The sequence below is a fragment of the Tenrec ecaudatus genome, chromosome 4 (assembly GCF_050624435.1).
Source record: "Tenrec ecaudatus isolate mTenEca1 chromosome 4, mTenEca1.hap1, whole genome shotgun sequence".
NCBI classification, from domain to species: domain Eukaryota; kingdom Metazoa; phylum Chordata; class Mammalia; order Afrosoricida; family Tenrecidae; genus Tenrec; species Tenrec ecaudatus.
The window spans coordinates 53,811,165-53,828,460 of NC_134533.1; the positions used below are offsets into that span (position 1 = coordinate 53,811,165).

Below are 17,296 nucleotides of genomic sequence, written 5' to 3' on the forward strand. Positions count from 1 at the left end.
CCCTGCAGAACTCCTCTCATGTGGACCGACGCTCCATGCCCTCCCTGGGCTATATGACCCACACCGTCAGCGCCCCCAGTTTACATGGGAAATCGGTAAGATGCTCCCTGCCTTGCTCTCCCCACCAGGATCTGATTCAGCCTACGAGCACCTTCTCAGCGGGTTTTCACCCACTTCTGAGCCGTCCAATGCCTTGCTCAGGGTCATGGGGGGGGCGGGGGGGGTGGAGTGGGCAGAGATGTTCAGGGTGGGCACTCGTTAGGAGGAATTCTCTTTGGGGCTGGCTTTTGCCAGAAGCCCTTTTTCAGCCCCCTGCCCAGCTTAGCCCCTCCCCTCTCCCCCCTTCCTGGTCATCACTCTGCCTGGCGACCTTTGCCTGTACCTTGGTGAACTCCTGGGGGAGAAAAAGGAACAAAAGCTCCTCCCTGCAGCCCCTCCTCTGTCCCGTCCTGTGGGACATCAACAACGTGGGTACCTGAAAGAGGGACTGGGACTGAAGATGGGCAAGGGCGCGGAGAGATGGAGGCAAGACAGGAATCTGATCAAGCCTCATTTATTGAGCTGAGAGCAGAGGTTTAAATAGCCAGCGAGGGGCTGGCACCATTACGTCACATGTAAAATAAGGTACAGCTGAGGTAGCCAATAGTTGTGCATCTCCAAACAAGGAAGAAATGGCGGGCAACTGATCAAACAGGTAAGTATGCTAATGAAGTATTCCTGGTGAGCCTGGGGGGAGATGCCACCAGTCATGTATTGACCAATGAGCATAGCAGCTGCTAGTGAAAGAGCACCAATCCTAGCAAGGGTCAAGGCAGCCACCCTCTGGCGGGAAAGGAACAAAGGGCAGTAAAACCTCAGGGCAGTTTGTATGGCAGGAAACTGAGAGTAAATTCATAAAGGTCGTCCATGGCTTCAATCCAGGGTGGGGGGACACGCAGTTCCCTACACGCCTCTGCCGGCGCCTCTATTTGTCCTAACGATGGAATCAATAAACTAATGACTTAGCGGTGCCACATCCGCGGTGCCACACACGGGTGAATTAGAGTGCGGGCTCCCGCGGTGGCGGTGGTGGCTCATTTCCCGCCCTGTGTCTACACACCTGCAGCTGGAGGAGCTCTCGCTGCTGCTCGCCCGCCTGCGGCGGCACCAGGCCAAGCTGGCCAGCGTGCGAAATTTCGCCGTGGGCCAGTTCCTGCAGCACCAGCTGACCTTTCCCACCTGCCAGGTCAGCGCTGCTGGGCGCTCTCTGCCCGGCCACTGCGGCACGGGAGTGACCTGCGGGCCGCGCTGGAGTCTGTATTTGCTAGCTGGTTCTCTCCCTCCATGCCTGTTCGCTTCTGGTTGTGTCTGCCAGTCACAGGCTGGTGGGTGGGGAGGGGGAACCCAGGCCACTGGGCCCCGGGGGCAGGGGACTGCATGTGGTGTGAGGGACCTGAATGGGCTGCAAGTGGCGACTGTCGGCTGCCGGGGCTGGCGTGCGCTCGTGTCCAAAGGGCTGTGTTGGCTGTTGTCTTTGCTACCATCCTGAGAACCTCGGGCTGCCGATGGGCGTGGGCCAGACTGGAGGGAGAGTGCCTGGTGTCTGCCCCTGCTGCCCTGCCTGCTGGTTCACAAAGCAATTGCCCATCTCATGCTGTTGGACCTCACAGTAACCTACACACACACAGTGACTTGCCCAGGGTCCCTTAGACAGGTCCTATCTGGCACCATGTTTTAAATAGAGTCTGACACCTGCGAGCTGTGCTGTCATGCTCCCCAAAGGGTGGCCTGGGGTCACTTCCTTGGGCTTCTCAGGCAGCCTAAAGAAGCTGACTCCTCCCCAGACTGGGGGGGCCTCCGGTGCCTGAGGCTGGTCCCTCAGGGCTGCACAGAGGGAGGCAGGGGCAGATGAGGAAGGGAGGGGACGGTCTCCTTCTGTACCTCTTTCGTTTTAGAAATGCATTCAAACAAACCAACCCTACCGCTGAGTGGAAGGGATGGGCCATGTGCGAAAACCATCCCCTCTGGGTGATTTTACTAACGTGCCTCTGCCCTGCACGCCTTACTCCTGTGCACAGTGGGCCAAGCCAATGGGGGGAGTGGGGCTGGGGAAGAGGACAGTTTACAGCCAGATAAGATCTTGCAAGGGAGTAGTGGCCCCCACCGTGGCCCTTCCAGCCCTCCCATGCTTAAAGCACAGCCGCAGCATCTCACTTCTATGGGAAACAAGGACCACACGGCCCAACCCTGGCCTGTCGGGGTCTGGGCTCCCTGGGTGACCCTCTTTGTTTGGTGAGAAAGCGGTGACTGGACTGTTTTTCTCTTCAGCTTTCACAGTCCCTCGGCCTCGCGTGCCGGTTCCTGGTCCCTGCCCACAGGCGAGCCCAGGGTCTGGGAAAGCAGAGCTTTGTTTCTCCCTGCCCGTCATCAATCATGCTTGTGGAACTCGGCCACGGCCAGCGAGAGCTGACTGGAGCTTTCGTGATTACCTCCTGGCCTCGCCACGCCACCCTGGCTCCATGCTGAGCAAAAAGAGCAAACATTTCTGCCTCTTGGGAAATGTCCTGCAGCTGCTGGTGCTTGTTACTCCGGAACCTGGAGATTTCCCTGAGTCACCCAGGGTCTCAGCCTGCCTCTTCCAGGCACATATCCACCCCAGTTGGGGAGGGGGCGTCCACTTACCTCTTGCATTTGAAGCGACCCATTCCCAAGGTGTGATGGGAGAATGGGAAATGTTAGTGATGATGACCCAGACTCGCTCGTAAAGATGGGCCCTCGTCTAGGTCTACCTCTCTGGTTCTGTCTTGGGCGCTCACCATCCAGCTTAGCTGCACTGCTGCTGTAGCCTTCTGGTAGCGTGTTCCATTGTCACCCTTCCACGTCGCATCATCCCCTCCCCCACAAGATCCGCCATGCTGCAAGGACTCTCTGAGCCGCAGCAAGTGCACTCATGCTTCGTCTGTGGCCCTGATGTGCTGGTCCACTGGAGTCCCGTATCCTTCAGGCTGCATTGTGGCAGTGAGCCACGCCAGGAGCTCCCTGTGATCATGACCTTGTTTTCTCCTCTGTGCTTCATTTGAAGGCGGATGATACCTACCTCCAGCTGAAGAAAGACCTGGAGTACCTGGACCTAAAGGTGAGTGGGACCGCGACAGAAAGGGGCTCGCCATCCTCAGGACTCCCTTTCTGAGAGCCCCAGCCTCCTGGGAACCAAGCCCCAAGCCAATTCGCATGCAGGTCTTACACATCTGGATCCCAGCTGAAGACGTCCCTGTCGGAATCAGCATCCCCTGTCGTTTCCAACAGCCTTCCACTCTGGGGCCCCCTCATGTTCTCGGGAATTCTGCTGTTTGGTTTCTAGGCAAAGAACGAGAGCACAGATCCTGATCTGCCCTCTCCTGCTTCAGAGCCCACAGGTGCCTCAGTAATAGTCAGGGCCTCTGTGGCGTGTGCGTGTAAATCGTAAGGTGCCACAGGTGTGTGTTTGCAGCCACGCGGCATTCGGCAGGTTGCTTGGTGGTGTGACTGTGGAGAAAGTCAGTGACATGGCTTGGTGGCTCTCCAGTCCTCCATGTGGAAGAGGAACCCTGGGCCCCTGAAGGGGATGGAGCCACAGGTTTTAATCCGGGCGCCCCAGCACAGAGAGCCGGAGAAAGCTCCCGGGGCAGTGAGGGACAGCCTGCCCGAGAGAGCTGCTATTGTTCCCACTGTGAAAAGCACTTCTTATGCCCAAGCCAGGAGGCCTGTCACACAAGGAATGTGACCTTCAGTTAACCGTGGGTGAGAGATGTGGGAGAGGGGCTGGCCAGGGAACACCCAGATGATTGCCAGGGGGTACGCCTCCCGCCCCGAGTGCATGGCTAGAGAGAAGGGTACCTTCTTTCAACCTCAAAGAGGTGGAGTTACTTGGCCAAGGCCATGGACGAGCAGCTGCTGGGGGGGGCGAGGACACAGGTGGAGATCTGACCCTGAGGCCAGTGTTCTTAATTACCTTGCTGCATGCCCGTCTTAGAACTCTGCCTTCCTACTGTGCCCCCGCAGACTCGGAACTTTTCACGGAGCCAGGCCTAGGCCATCCTGCCCAGAGACGGGCTGCGGGCTGCGTGGAATGCAGAGTCAAGTCGCCTCCTGGGGGCATTTTACTAGCGAACATTAACTATTGATCGGGTTTCCTGGCAGCCGCCCGCTTTGTCATGGAAAACAGCTGACTGATGCAGGGCCTGGCACTGTTGCTCTGGAGGCTCGCTCCTTTTAGGGCTCCAGGCAGAGTGGGCCAGGCGGGGCTTACAAGCCATACACATGCCGTGTTAGCGCTGTGTGCGAGTCGTGGATCTGGGGGGCTGCTGGAGAGGTTGGCACCACCTCAGCCTCCCTCCAAGGGCTGGGGTGCCCTGTCCCACTCAGACCTGAGGTGGGTGCCTGGACAAGGATCGGTGCTAGGGCCTGCAGAAGCGTGGCCGTGGGGTCTGTTGCATGGAATGCTTTGCTTGTATGTGATCAGACGCCAGTCAACGTGCTGAGGCAGAAAGAGGTATACCGGTTCACAGAGCCAGGGTGTTGTAGGCACTCAGGCCTCATCCTCCCTGCTCTGCCCACTGGTATGGGCCAGCTGCCTCCACGGGGCCTGGGAAGGTAGCCACCTGTAAGCGCAGGCTCACCTCCTCGCAGGGTGAAGTCCATGTGAAATGAGGGGGAGTTCCCCAAGGGGAAATGTGTCCGGTATAAAGCAGCAGCCACACAGCAGAGTGCAGTGTCTGCGGGTGTTTGGGTTCTTTAGGAATAAGTTCAAGGGAGACATAACAATGAAGGGTTACGGGTATGTTTCTGTGGCCCAAAGGAGGAGGTAAGACCTGTCTGTAGAAGCTTCAAGGAGTTGATGTTGAGCTGCCTGGATGGACCACCTTAGGTGTGGCGACCTCCTAAAAGGAGCCACCTTAGGTGTGGCGACCTCCATGCCCTTGGAGGTACAACTGAGACACTCGGTGACTGGGCACCACCGTCTTTAGGGCCCATTCTGTGACATGCTGGATAAAATGGGCTGCTGTCAAACTCAGCTGGGCTCTCCAAGAAGATGAGGGTCTCTGTGCACACAGTGGGCTGGACCCTTCAGACCACTGCAGGCACGGGAATAGAGACAGCACAGACCTCTCTGCGACCAGCAGCTTGTGGGGCCCACCACTGAGAAGTCCTTCCTGGGGCCTCGAGGGGGAATAGAACAGAGATGAGTCTTCCTGCCTGACATCTGATCCGCTGACAGACGCCCCAGCTCCCACTAGAGTGACCTAGGGTCAGTCTCCCCACATCCCTGTCCCAATCCAGAACCCATCTTCCCTCCGATCACACGGCAGACCCTTCTCCAGAAGTGAGGGGGCGTCCCTGCTGGGGTGCTGTCTTGTGGAAGGCACTCTGTATATTACTGTTCTGCTTAGAAGCGCTGATGGCCTGCACTTGGACTTGGTAGTGCCTGGGTGAAAGGACCTCTGTGTTGGTTAAGTACTGGGGCAGTATTTTGAGCTCTGTGTGTCCATTCACTCAGCAATTTGGAGGAAGAAGGATGACGTCGCGTGTTTTACCAGCCAGGAGCCCCCAAGTATCCGAAAAGCTAAGGAATAGCTGCCAAGTTACGCTCCTAGGAGCCAGTCCTATCAGCTGACCTCACACCTGCGTTTTCCGCCCAAGCCTTGCCCCTTGCCTGCCCTTTATCTCGTGCATCAGAGTCCTCCATCAGGCTGGCTCTGATGAGTGGGTGTGGGGAGCCCTTGGTTATTGACATCTGGGCCTGTCCCCAGGCAGTTGGGAAGCACAGCCAGAGTGTCTGCAGGCAGCCCAGGTGGACAAGGCCTTTGTAGAGGTTCTTGTCCCTGGTGATGGACAGGTGACCTGACCTCTCGACGCTCCCTGTGTCAACCTAGAATCAGAACTTTGGGGTCTGTTTCCAAAGCCAGTTTCTAGAAGTGTCTTAGGTTGTGGTCTGGCGTCCATCCATTTCAGGGGTACCTGGCAGCCTGGGAGGGTTCTGTTGAACTAGAGTCAAGGAGCCCTGGTGACGCAGCCCTCTGCTGGATGCCAGAAGGTTGATAGTTCAAATCCAGCAGGTGCTCCATGGGGGCAAAGAGGTGATTCTCTGCTTCTGTAAGGAGTACACCTTGGAAACCCCGCGGGCAGTTTTTCTCTGCCCTACAGGCTTGTTGCGAGTCAGAATCATTGACAGCAATGAGTTTGGCTGCTGCTTCTTTTTTTAATTAGATGAGTGCTTGGGTGGTGTGTAGTGGTTACTCGTAGGGACTGTTTAATTACAAGGTCAACAGTTCTAAATCACCAGCTACTCCCTGGGAGAAAGATGGGCTTTCTAGTCCTATAAAGAATTCCTGTGTCAGAAACTCACAGGGGCAGTTCTAAGCTGCCCTGTGGACTCGCTCTAAGTCGGCATGCCCTAGAATGGCCTTGCGCTGAGTTTTGGGTGGTGCACACAGTTGACACACTCAGCGGCTAACAGGAAGGTCAGCAGGTCAGACTAGCCAAAGGCACTTTGGAAGAAAGATCTAGTGTTCTTACTTCCACAACACCAGCCACTCCAAGTCCCACAGAGCAGAGTTTGACTGGGGTGTGGGGGGTGTCACCAGAAGTCGAAAGCAACCCAATGGTCACTTAAATATTTTTAAAATTAGAACCTCTGGTGACGGCACCCAGAATTTTGCATTTTGAAAATCAATCTCCGGCAGTCTGTGTGCACGCTAACAATTGAGGTCTGTTGTCCTGGCATCGAGGTTCTGGCCGTCCCCTAAGGTCACCGGGGAAGTTTTATTTTGTTTTGTTTCTGGATAGTGACCTTTTTTTCCCTGTTTGTTTTTTAAAAAATCATTTTATTGGGGGCCCATACAACTTTTATCACAATCTGTACGTGCATCAACTGTATCAAGCACATTTGTACATTCGTTACCCTCATCATTCTCAAACTATTTGTGTTTTTGAAATCATTTTATTGGGGGTTCATACAACTCTCATCACAATCCATCCAGGCATCCATTGTGTCAAGCACATTTGTACAAGTGTTGCCCTCATCCTTCTTAAAACATTTGCTTTCTACTTGAGCCCTTGGTATCAGCTCCTCATTTTTCCCCTCCCTCCCCATACTGGGGAAGTTTTTACAGTGAATATTGACACGTGGGTCTTACCTGTTCAGATGTAATGGCAAGTTTCCAAATGCTGCTCCCCTTCTCACAGACTCCCCAGGCGGCCTTAATGCGCAGCCAGAGTTGTGTGGTCCCTGGCCAGCAGCATCGTGGGCAGTGCCGGCGTAGTGAGTCCCTCTGTGGGTAGAGCCCGGCGGGTCTGGGGGTGGACTGGCCTCCAGGTGATTCTGAGAACCACTGTTTCAGAACCCAAAGCCACTTGTGGGATCCAGTGGCGCAGAGCAGGACTGGCTGTAGGGCGTCCAGGGCTGCAGTCATCACGGAATAGACGTACAGGTCCTTCTCCTGGGAAGGGGCTGGTGAATTTGATCTGCTGAGCCTTGGGAGAGCAGCGAGCGCTCTAACCACAGCACCACCAGGGTCCTTTTTGCTTCACAACAGTGGATCTCAACCTGGCTGCCCATGAGTAGCACAGGAGGATCTTCAGGAATCCTGAGGCCCAGCCTTACCCCAGACTCTCAGTCTTTTTAAAACTCCTTGATCCACCCACCCCCAAGTCATTCCATTGTCCAGTCAGGGTGAAGATCCCCAGCCCTACAGTGGGGGGAGGGTCCCTAAAAGCACCGGTAAGCATTGGGGATGGTTGGTGTGATAGCATTATTTAGATGAAAGACAGATGTGGGGGCAAGGGCCTGGGGGACTTCAGATGGACAGTGTTGGGGCGGAGGCCGTGGTCATGGTGGTGGAGTGAGAGGAGAGGAACGAACGGAATCACTCGATCAGGGTAGAGTCTCCAAAACCGTGCCCAGAGGGCATGTTAGAGAGTTGTGAGGGTCCCGCTCACCTTCTGCAGCCAAGCCAGGGCAGAGCGGCAGGCTCACGGAAACCAGCCCGTGCCAAGGCCCGGCAGGCAGAGCTGCTCAGCAAAAGTCTCGTGGACAGGACCCCCGGAGCCCGGAAAGGCTGCTCATCGGGGGAAGCAGCACCGCCCGGATTCGGACCGGGACATTTAAGTGGCACAGCACAAACCCTCCTTCGGGGCTCCCCTCGGCCAATTCCCCAAATTCTGGCATCTTCAAGTGTCTCTGAATGTCTCACCTGTTACGCTTTTGTTGTGTTTGCCTCCTTTTGTTTGTCTGGAACAGATAAAAAATAATGAACCTTTGATCAACGTGCTTTGCAAAGTGCTGAAGAAGTCAGCACGGGGCTGTCGGCCCGGGAGAAGCGTAAGATGATCTGATCTGTGTCTCCAAGCCCGGCATCCCATTGCTTCTGGCCCAGTGCCGACTCCATCACTTGCTTAACCCAGGGCTCTCCTGGCGGCCCCCCCGGCTTCCTGCAAGTCATCTCGGTTTATTTTCTTTGTACGGAAGCACTCCCCAGCACGGTGGCTGGTGCACGAGCCCTCGCCCTCCCGTCTGTGGTGTGGTGTCACTCCATCCCTCATGCTGCCCAGGCTGGGGCGCTTGCCTGGCTTGCCACCAGCTTGTGTCATGTGTCCATCCTCACCTGTCTGCCTCCGTGGCGAAGGCTGACCTAGACAGAGGCCAGCATGAGCTGTGGCATTGAGCATGACTGTGGGGGCGGCGGCAGGGACTGTAGTCACAGGTCTCTTTGGAGGAGTCAGGGTATCCGCAGGTTCTACCGTGGCTCTGGGATTGAGGTGACTCTGCTTTGGGGCAGGGTATGACTGGTTTAGAACTGAACTAGAATAAACCTGCCCCTGTGTCACCCCTTGACTGACACAGAAGTGGTGACTGAGATGTGGCAGCTCTTGCAACATCCAGGAGAGGCTGCAGGTGTGGTGTCCAGCCCTTTGAGCCCTAAGCAGGTGTCTCGGGGTGGGTGCGCTGAGTCAGGTGGCCTTGAGCCCCTTTCTGAAGCCGAGACTTCTGCACATGCCCCAGTGCCTCTTTGACTTTTCTCTCTCTCTCTCTTTTTCCGGTCACAGAGATTCTGGGAAACATAATGGCTATGTTATTACGTGCAACGATACATGCTAGCCTGAAGCTCAAGAGGAGCTCTGGTGGTGTAGGGGGTTGCACATGGGACTGTCCACATAAGGTCATCAGTTCAAAACCACAGGTCGGTCGTTGACTCAGAGGGAGAAAGATGAGGTTTTTTGCTTCTTTAAAGATTTACATTTTCGGAAACCAGAGAGCTAGCTAGGCTCTCCCCTGTAAGAGTTGCTGTGAATCGGAACAGATGTGATGGCATTGAGGGGGGTGGGGGGTAGGTTTGGGTGTGTGGTACCACAAAGCTCAATTTTGGGAGGAAAATTAGACATTATGAATGACTGGTGAGTAATATATTTCCTTGTAGCCTTGGCTGTATGGAGCAGAGCTAGGTCCAGGAGCTTCAAGGCGGTGTAAACAGCAGTCACAAAGCCACACTCTGAAGCCCATGGTCTTTTTCTTTTTAATCATTTTGGGGAGGGGGGAGCTTGCACACTGTCAGCACAATCCATACATCAGTTACTTCAGGCATGTTTGTACATGGGTTGCCCTCATTCTTTTCTAGACATTCACTTTCTAGTAAACCCTTGCTGTCAGCTCTTCTCGCCCCCCCCCCATGCCTCCACCCCCGTAACCCCTGATAGACTGTACATTGTCATTATTTTCATCGCTCACACTGACCGCTGTCTCCCTGCCCTCGTGGTTTCTGTTGTTCTTCCCCCTGGAGAGGGGTGTAGGGTTATGTGTCGATCATTGCGATCGGTTCCCCCTTTCTCCCTTACTCTCCCCCTCTTCCCCCTACCCCTCTGGTATCGCTATTCCCACTCCTGCTCCTGGATTCTGTGTGTCCTGAGCCCCCATCCCTTCCTATACCTGTGCACATGTTCCGGTCTAGTCTGAACTGGGAAGCCGCATTGGGGTCATGAGCCCATGGTCTTTTGACTCCAAAGAGAGCGGTCTCCAATCCTTAGCAGAGCCACCCCTCCACCCCCCACCCCACCCCTGCTATTTGTACACTCCCTGGGGATACATTCCCGAGCATCCTCTACACCTCTGGTCCCTGGAGCCAGCTGTAATAGGTGGGGCGTACAGGCAGCCATTCTGCTCACTGAATGTGCTAAGTCCCTCACAAGTTTGGCGCTAGATGTGGGGCAACATCCTCTAAGGGGACCCAGTTCAAGGGAGGGGACCCAGGGAAAGCCCCACACCACCTCTGTTGCATTTTTGATTCTGATGTCCTTAATCCTCTAAAATCCTCCCAGCAGCGCCTCAGAAGGAGGAGGCAAGAGACAGCCAATCTTGAGGATAGGAGGGTGGGGGTGCAGAAAGCTCACCAACAAGCAGAAGCAATGTGAGATGGGAGGGTTTCCAAAAGTTCTTGGGGAAATTCCAATGTCTTTTGATTTCATTTTCCCACTAACTTTCTGAAATTCCCACATGTATGTTAATCTAAAACAAAAGAAATGTGGACTTGATACAAGTTCAAACTGTCCTAAGCATCCCCTTCAAAGAGACTCTGAGCGTCCTGAGTTTTATAATGATCAATTCGTTGAAGGAGGAAACGAGGTAGGTTGTATTTTTATTCTGTGTTTAATGAGAGCTGGGAAAGATAGCGTTTTAGATAGCTTTCCGTCATCGAGCGTCATTTAAAAGACACAGCTCTCAAAATGTCCCACTTGCGTGCATGCATGTGTGGAGAATACCTCATTCCTTTGCTGAGGATCGTGCGTAAATGAGGCACTGCTCCGTCAGATTCTTTGCCTTGAATTTAAGTCTCCACAAGATCATCGGTAAAAAGCGTCAAGGATAGAAAGCATGACGGGTTTTTTGTTTTGTTTTTTGCTGAGGGGAAAATTCCTCAAAGCCCCTTTCCATTCGAAACTGCTTTCTGCCTGGGCAATGCGCCAAGGTCAACCCCTTTGGAGGCTAGCCTAGCTCCTTGGGACACAATGAAGACATCACAGCCTTCACGCCATTTCCATTTCCACCAGTTTCCTCTGGGCTTGGAAAGCCGCAGGCCTGCTTGGGAAGTTCAGCTGTTTGTGGTTCCATAGGAAGACCTGGCTCCCACAGTTGTGGCAGCCTGGAAAACCGGCAGAGGCAGTGGGACTGTGTCACATGGGGTCACTGTGAGTCAGAACCAACTCGCACCCCACAACAGCAGACTTAACTCTACCACCTTTCCCCTCCCCCTTGTGCCCCACCCCCGTGCCCGTCTTGGCACACGGCAGCACAGTCTGTTTGTTTGCGGGCTGTTACAGTGGTCCATGTGTTCTGTGACTGTGCATATGCGTGTCTGTGCACAGTCCGCCCGTTTGGAGAGGAGGATTTGGCTAGAGTTGTGCTGTTTGCAGAAACGTGCGACTCGGCAGCATCTGCCTTCCAAGGTGCCAGGCCTGGGGTTGGGTTTTATACTGGCTTTATGTAGACGAGTAAGACAGTGTCCCTGTCCCCTGCTGGGGAACATGGCAATAACATGGACATGGGCCTGCAGCCCGCAAGAGATGCTCAGCCCCAAGCATGGAGAGGTCCTCTTCCCCATGACCTTGAGCTCTGGATGGGATTGGATTGGACGGGTCTCGGGAAGAGGCATCCGGAACAGCTGCATGCCATATTGGCCAGGCCTCTGGAGAGACTGTTTGCCCATAGGGTTCTGTGCCTGATTCACAGGCACAAATATACTGGACTGCCCACAGGGGGAGAGTGAAGGCCATCTCTCAGCACTTGTCTGTCCATCCACACTGGGACTCTGCGCAGAACCCCCCCTCCCCCGTCATATCAGAGGTGCACACTGAAGCTCCCTGAGGCAGCCCTCCCTCATGGTACAGTTTCAACCATCTATATAAAGTGCCTGCCAACCCAACTTTGGAGGATGGCGTTGAGAGCGCCTTACAACATGGGCTAAAGAGATTGAACGTCTCAGGGGTGGGTCTGTGCGAGAGGAGATGGGAAATTCCCTCAGCCAGTAGTTCAGATCAGGAGCCCTGGTGGCACTGTGAATACCCTCTTAAAGGTCGGCAGTTCGAACTCACCAGCTGCTCCATGGGGGAAGGATTACAGCCTCGACGACTTGACGCTGCCCCTCCTCTTGTTTGCTGTCCCTGTAGGGTCCCTTTGAGTCAGCATTGACTGCACAGTGATGGGCGTTTAGATGGCTTTTTGTCTTGGCGAGCCCCTTCCTTGAGAAGACAGAATACCTTGTGACTTATAGGAATGTGGCATGGCCTCACTTACTCAGCAAATCAGTGCAACATCCTGGCCAAGACTGGTCCAAGCTCCGTCTTCCTTCAGCCTGGTCATCCCTCCAAAGAGAGGAGGCCGAGGAGAGTCCCCCAATTGGCCAGCCTCATTCGTGGGGATGTGGACTGCTCAAGGACTTCCTTAAACCAAGTCTTTGCCAGACTCGGGATTTACTTGTTCCTCCTAAGCCAGCCCACCGCCACCCCGTCAGGCTCTGGTGATAGAACTGTAGTGTTATTTGTCCTCAGGTTCAGCAGCAAAACTCTCCTTAGCAATGGGACATCTCCCAAGATGCTTACTGCCTTATCACACTGATGTTAGGCAAATATATAGTTTCTACAATTGGTTCTAAACTGGAAAATCTGTATTTACTTTGAGGAATTTACACGTGCTACACAGTAGCCCGGGTCAGCTGTCTGAAAGCGCAGCAGCTAGAAACACCACCCTCCCCCAGAGAAAGATGGGGTTTCTCCTCCCATCAACAGTGACCGCCTCGGAAATCACAGGGGTGGTCCTGCCCTGTCTTCGGGGTTCGCTAGGGGTCGGCATCAACTCGAGGCAGTGAGTTTGGGGTACTAGGATCACAGGGAAGTTTTGGTTGTCTCGGAAGATGAGAACGGCATTAAAGGCACAGTGGGCATCGCCTGAGTTCTTGCCCTGCGCATGCCATGACTCTACTTGGCACTGCGAGATCTCCACACTCCTCATGGTGGGGCTCATTCCCTTCTCCTCCTAAGTTTGGCCTTGAGCACTGGTTACATCTCCTTTACCTGGTTCATCCCCCCAGATGACAGGCCGGGACCTTCTCAAGGACCGGAGTCTGAAGCCAGTGAAGATCGCAGAGAGCGACATTGATGTGAGTGAGAGGGTGGACAAGCTGGCATTCCCTTGGCTGCCACCTGCCCCCAGGCCCGGGGTGGGGTGCTGCAGTCAGGGGTGGGGTGGTCTGTAACCGATCTTACTCCCCAGGCCGGCTCCTTGCTCGTCCTTGCAGGCCCTCCCCAAGCCATTCTTTTTGGCAGGTCAAACTAAGTGTCTTCTGCGAACAAGACAGGATCCTCCAAGACTTGGAAGACAAGATCCGAGCCCTCAAGGAGAACAAAGTATGCATCACGTTTGTCTAGGGTGGCAGCGGGGGTGGAGGGGGAGGGCACTTGGTCATCCTGTCTTCCCTCAGTCAGAGACTGGACTCACCCGGGCTCTGCTGACCTAGAACAGTCTCTTAGGATCTAGAGGGTACTTCTCGGGAGGGTTCCTGGCTGACCCAGACGAAACTCTGTAAGGAGACCTCAGCCCACTTGTAGATACTACACCCTCATGTGGTCCGGGCCCCGCTCACACCGGAGGCCCTGAGAGGCCAGCCTGAGAGCGAGGAACCCCACTGACTGCTACATGATGAGCCCAGCACCCTCAGGAAAAGGCTGACCTGGAGAAAAAGGACCCACCACCCAAATAAGGCAGAGACCCCTGCTTCCCTAAAGTCTCTTCTCTTCCATCCAGGCCGTAGTAAGAAGCAGGTCTGGCTGGGACAGCAAGAGGGGGCCTGGGACTGCCGGTGTCATCTGCCGGCTAGTAGTGGGAGCCGTAACAAGTTTCTATATATCTTCCTTTTAAAAAGGCATTCTCTGTCTAATATCAAAAGTTCAGGGCTTATGGTACCGTGTGTCCCCGGAGCTTAGAGAGTTTCACGGCCATTTGCCAAGCTCTGATTTGCCCTCATAGTGCCGATTTTCCTGTTGAGGAAACCGAGGCTAAGAGCTACTCGGGATTTCTGATCAGAAGCTGTGACTCAGCCCCCAAGCTCAGGACTGGGCCCTTTCAGCCTCAGTTAGATCCAGCCGCTTGGTCTGGTTCTGAACTTGTTTGGGAAGGCTCCTGGCTGGGTGTGCTCTAGCTCGTTGCCTCGTTGCCCGGCCCAGGACCAGCTGGAATCCGTGCTGGAGGTCCTGCACAGACAGATGGAGCAGCACCGAGACCAGCCCCAGCACTCGGAGAAGATCGCCTACCAGCAGAGGTTGCTGCAGGAAGACCTCGTGCACATCCGGGCAGAGATCTCCAGAGAGTCCACGGTGTGCAGGGCGAGGGGGCAAGGAGGGTGGGCTGCGGCGGCTTTTCTTCTCCACCCTGTGGTTAAGCCGGTGGTGGGAAGCAAGAGTCTCAGCGGAGCTGAACTTCTCTAGAACTCTACTTGTTCCTTGGCCTGCTACAGGACCAGACCATTCAGAGCAGCCTGCAAAGCTGTTTCTTCCTTGGTTGGAGTGTTAATTTTAATATTCCAGGATTCCTACTTATTCCTCCATCCTTCTGATAGGTCCAGGCCCTTCTGACAGGGCCAGGAATCAGAGTCTCAAAAGGTGAAGGGGGCACAGTGTACCAGGTGTCTCTGTCCCCAGCCTTGCCTGAGGCTCACTGGGTACCCTCTTGCCCAGCTGGGGTGGTCGGGAGCAGCGCAGGGGCTCCGAGGCCAGTGCGGGCAGGGACTAACTAAGAACCGGAGCCTGCCTTGGCCCACAGGAGATGGAGAATGCCTGGAACGAGTATCTGAAGTTGGAGAGGGACGTGGAGCAGCTGAGGCAGACGCTCCAGGAGCAGCACCGAAGAGCCTTCTTTTTCCAGGTGACCCAGGCCCGCCCTTCCCCGGAGCTCTGATGGCCTCCAGAGCCTTCACCTCTCAGTGGAGAGGAGCTGTGTGCACTCCCCAGGTGCCTACTCCCCGCAGCCTCCATCCGCCTCACTTAAGCTCTCCTCTGGGGACCCCTTCTCCTGGCCAGACTGTATGGAGACATAGCACCTCCACTGCCCCTGCATCTCTGCCTTCAGTGCAGACCTTGGGCGTGTTTGTGAGGGTTTAACTGCTGACCTTTTCAGCAAGACAAGAGCACCTGTATGACCCTCAGGGCCTTGAGAATGATCTATGTTCCTTGGTTCCCAGTCCCACCCTGGCTTCCTCGCTGCCCACTGAGACAGCCAGCAGTGAGCCATCTCCACCCTCTCCCTTCCTCTGCAGCCAGGAGATAGATGCCATCAGGCAGTCTCTTCCTGAGGAGGCATAGCAGGAGGTGCCAGCTTGTCATTTGCATTTCTGAAGACCAGGCTGGCCCTCCTCCTTCAGGAAAGGTGTCCTTAGTCCCCTTCCTCCTCTCAAGTCTGCCCCTTTCCTTTCAAAACCAGGCCGCATCCCATGGATAGTGGGCTCTGTCTCACAGTGAGAGAGTGAATGAAAGGCCCTTTGGGTTTCTCCTTGTACAGTGGCTCCCCTAGCTGCCTGGTGTTCCCCGACTGTGGGGACAGTCCTGTAGTTGAATGGAGCCAGCATTGACTCCAGCGTCCTTAATCAGCACAGTGCTAGGCCAGTTTTGGCCGCTGTGCTTGCTCGTTGAGGAGCAAGATGACTCTTTCATGTGCATTAGTGACCAGGCTGACTATCCAGAAATCAGCCTTAACCCAGCAGAGTGAAGCATATTTGGGGCGGAGTCGAGGGTTGGGTAGGGGCAGGAGGCAGCTGGGTTTGTAGACCCAGGGGCTTTCCCCAGGGCCCTGCTCTCCCTCCGCTCAGTCCCCAGATGGTTCCCAGGAAGCTGGGGAGTACAGGGCTGGCCTGTGAGGCGCCTCAGAACCCATCGAGTTCCCATTTTTGTTTTGTTTCTCAATTTCCCTTCACCTGAGCTGAAATCTCCCCTTGCATTTTTGCGTCTCCAGCACCCTAGCACAGTGGCTTTGAAAGTACCAGGTGAATGTTCTGGACAACATCCTTCCAACACTTACTGCTAGTTGTCTGTTTCTCCACCCACCTGCCGTTACACCTGTCTTCTTGGCCTTCAGTGGCCCACATTCATTTTATAAATGTTTTCTTCGGTCTTTCATCCTTTATTTCTGTAATGACACAGAGAACATGTGAAGACATCTCAGCACAATCAAACACCCAAGAAAGAAAAGCTCTTCTTCCCTGCCTTCTCCGTAATCAGAGCTGTGGGCGTGCTGGGTGGCCAGCAGACCGTTTCATAGCCTTCTCCACGCTCTTGCGGGGACATGGGTCACGTTGCTGTCGGAGGAGGGAGGCTCAGACAGAAGGGTTGTTTACAGGGGGTGATGCGCGTGGCTGAGGGACATATTGTATGCCACGTGAGTTAACGTGTTCAGCTGCTAACTGAAGGGTCGGGCGTTCAAACCCACCAGCTCATCCGCGGCAATAGGAAGTTGCGGCAGTCTGCTGCAGAGCAGACTCAGGACTTTGGACACCCCAGAGGTCAGTCCTCCTGAGGGTCCACAAGAGTCAGCACCCACTTGAGAGCAGTGAGTTTTGTTTTTAACATTGTGGAAATCTTTCCTGGAAAACGCATGTGTCTCCAAGTTCGTGCTGTCCAATGTGGTGGCTCCTTACATTGAGATGATCTAAGATGAAGTAAAATTAAACATCCATGCCTCACTGGGGAGAGGAGACTAGTTATTGCTTAGTGGATACAGAGTTTCTGTTTAGGATGATGGAATGGAAAAGCTTTGGAAATGAATTATAGTAGTGGTTATACTACATTGTGAATATAATTAGTACCATTGAATTAGGCACTTATAATAGTTAGAATGGAAAATTCTATATGTTTTTTTATCACAATTAAAAACATTTATGGAGGAAGGGGAGATGATTAGGAGAAAGTCTAAAGTCTAAAAGGGGATTGAGAAACAGTGGTGCTTCTGACCACCGTTGCATGCTACCTCTGATTTATTTTTATCCTTTAAGAACAAATAGAAAATGTAGCTGCATTTCATTGAGAATAGGGCTCATAATCTGCCAAAATATCTTAATGCTGAAATAGCTAGTGTTGCAGCTTCAATGATTAATTACATATTTATAAAATAAAGCTCCATTAACTGTTACAATTAAAACTCAGTCATTGATAAACAATGACTTATTTTTCTTTGTTTGTTTTCAGTATTGAAGTATTTACACATAAAAGCAGCGGAAATGTGTGAGGATTTATTTCGTAAAATATA

The 17,296-nt window shown here is 54.0% G+C and overlaps 1 protein-coding gene across 7 annotated transcripts in view; it reads left to right on the top strand.

Annotated features, from left to right (window-relative positions):
• The window catches only part of PLEKHA7 (pleckstrin homology domain containing A7), a 143,459-nt gene that overhangs the window by 106,505 nt on the left and 19,658 nt on the right, over positions 1 to 17,296 (top strand). For all 7 annotated transcript variants that reach the window (XM_075546012.1, XM_075546008.1, XM_075546013.1 and 4 more), the window contains exons 10-15: positions 9 to 95; positions 3,062 to 3,115; positions 13,095 to 13,163; positions 13,330 to 13,410; positions 14,227 to 14,376; positions 14,822 to 14,923. In XM_075546012.1, coding sequence (XP_075402127.1) covers positions 9 to 95; positions 3,062 to 3,115; positions 13,095 to 13,163; positions 13,330 to 13,410; positions 14,227 to 14,376; positions 14,822 to 14,923 — 543 coding nt within the window. The remainder of the gene's footprint in view (positions 1 to 8; positions 96 to 3,061; positions 3,116 to 13,094; positions 13,164 to 13,329; positions 13,411 to 14,226; positions 14,377 to 14,821; positions 14,924 to 17,296) is intronic.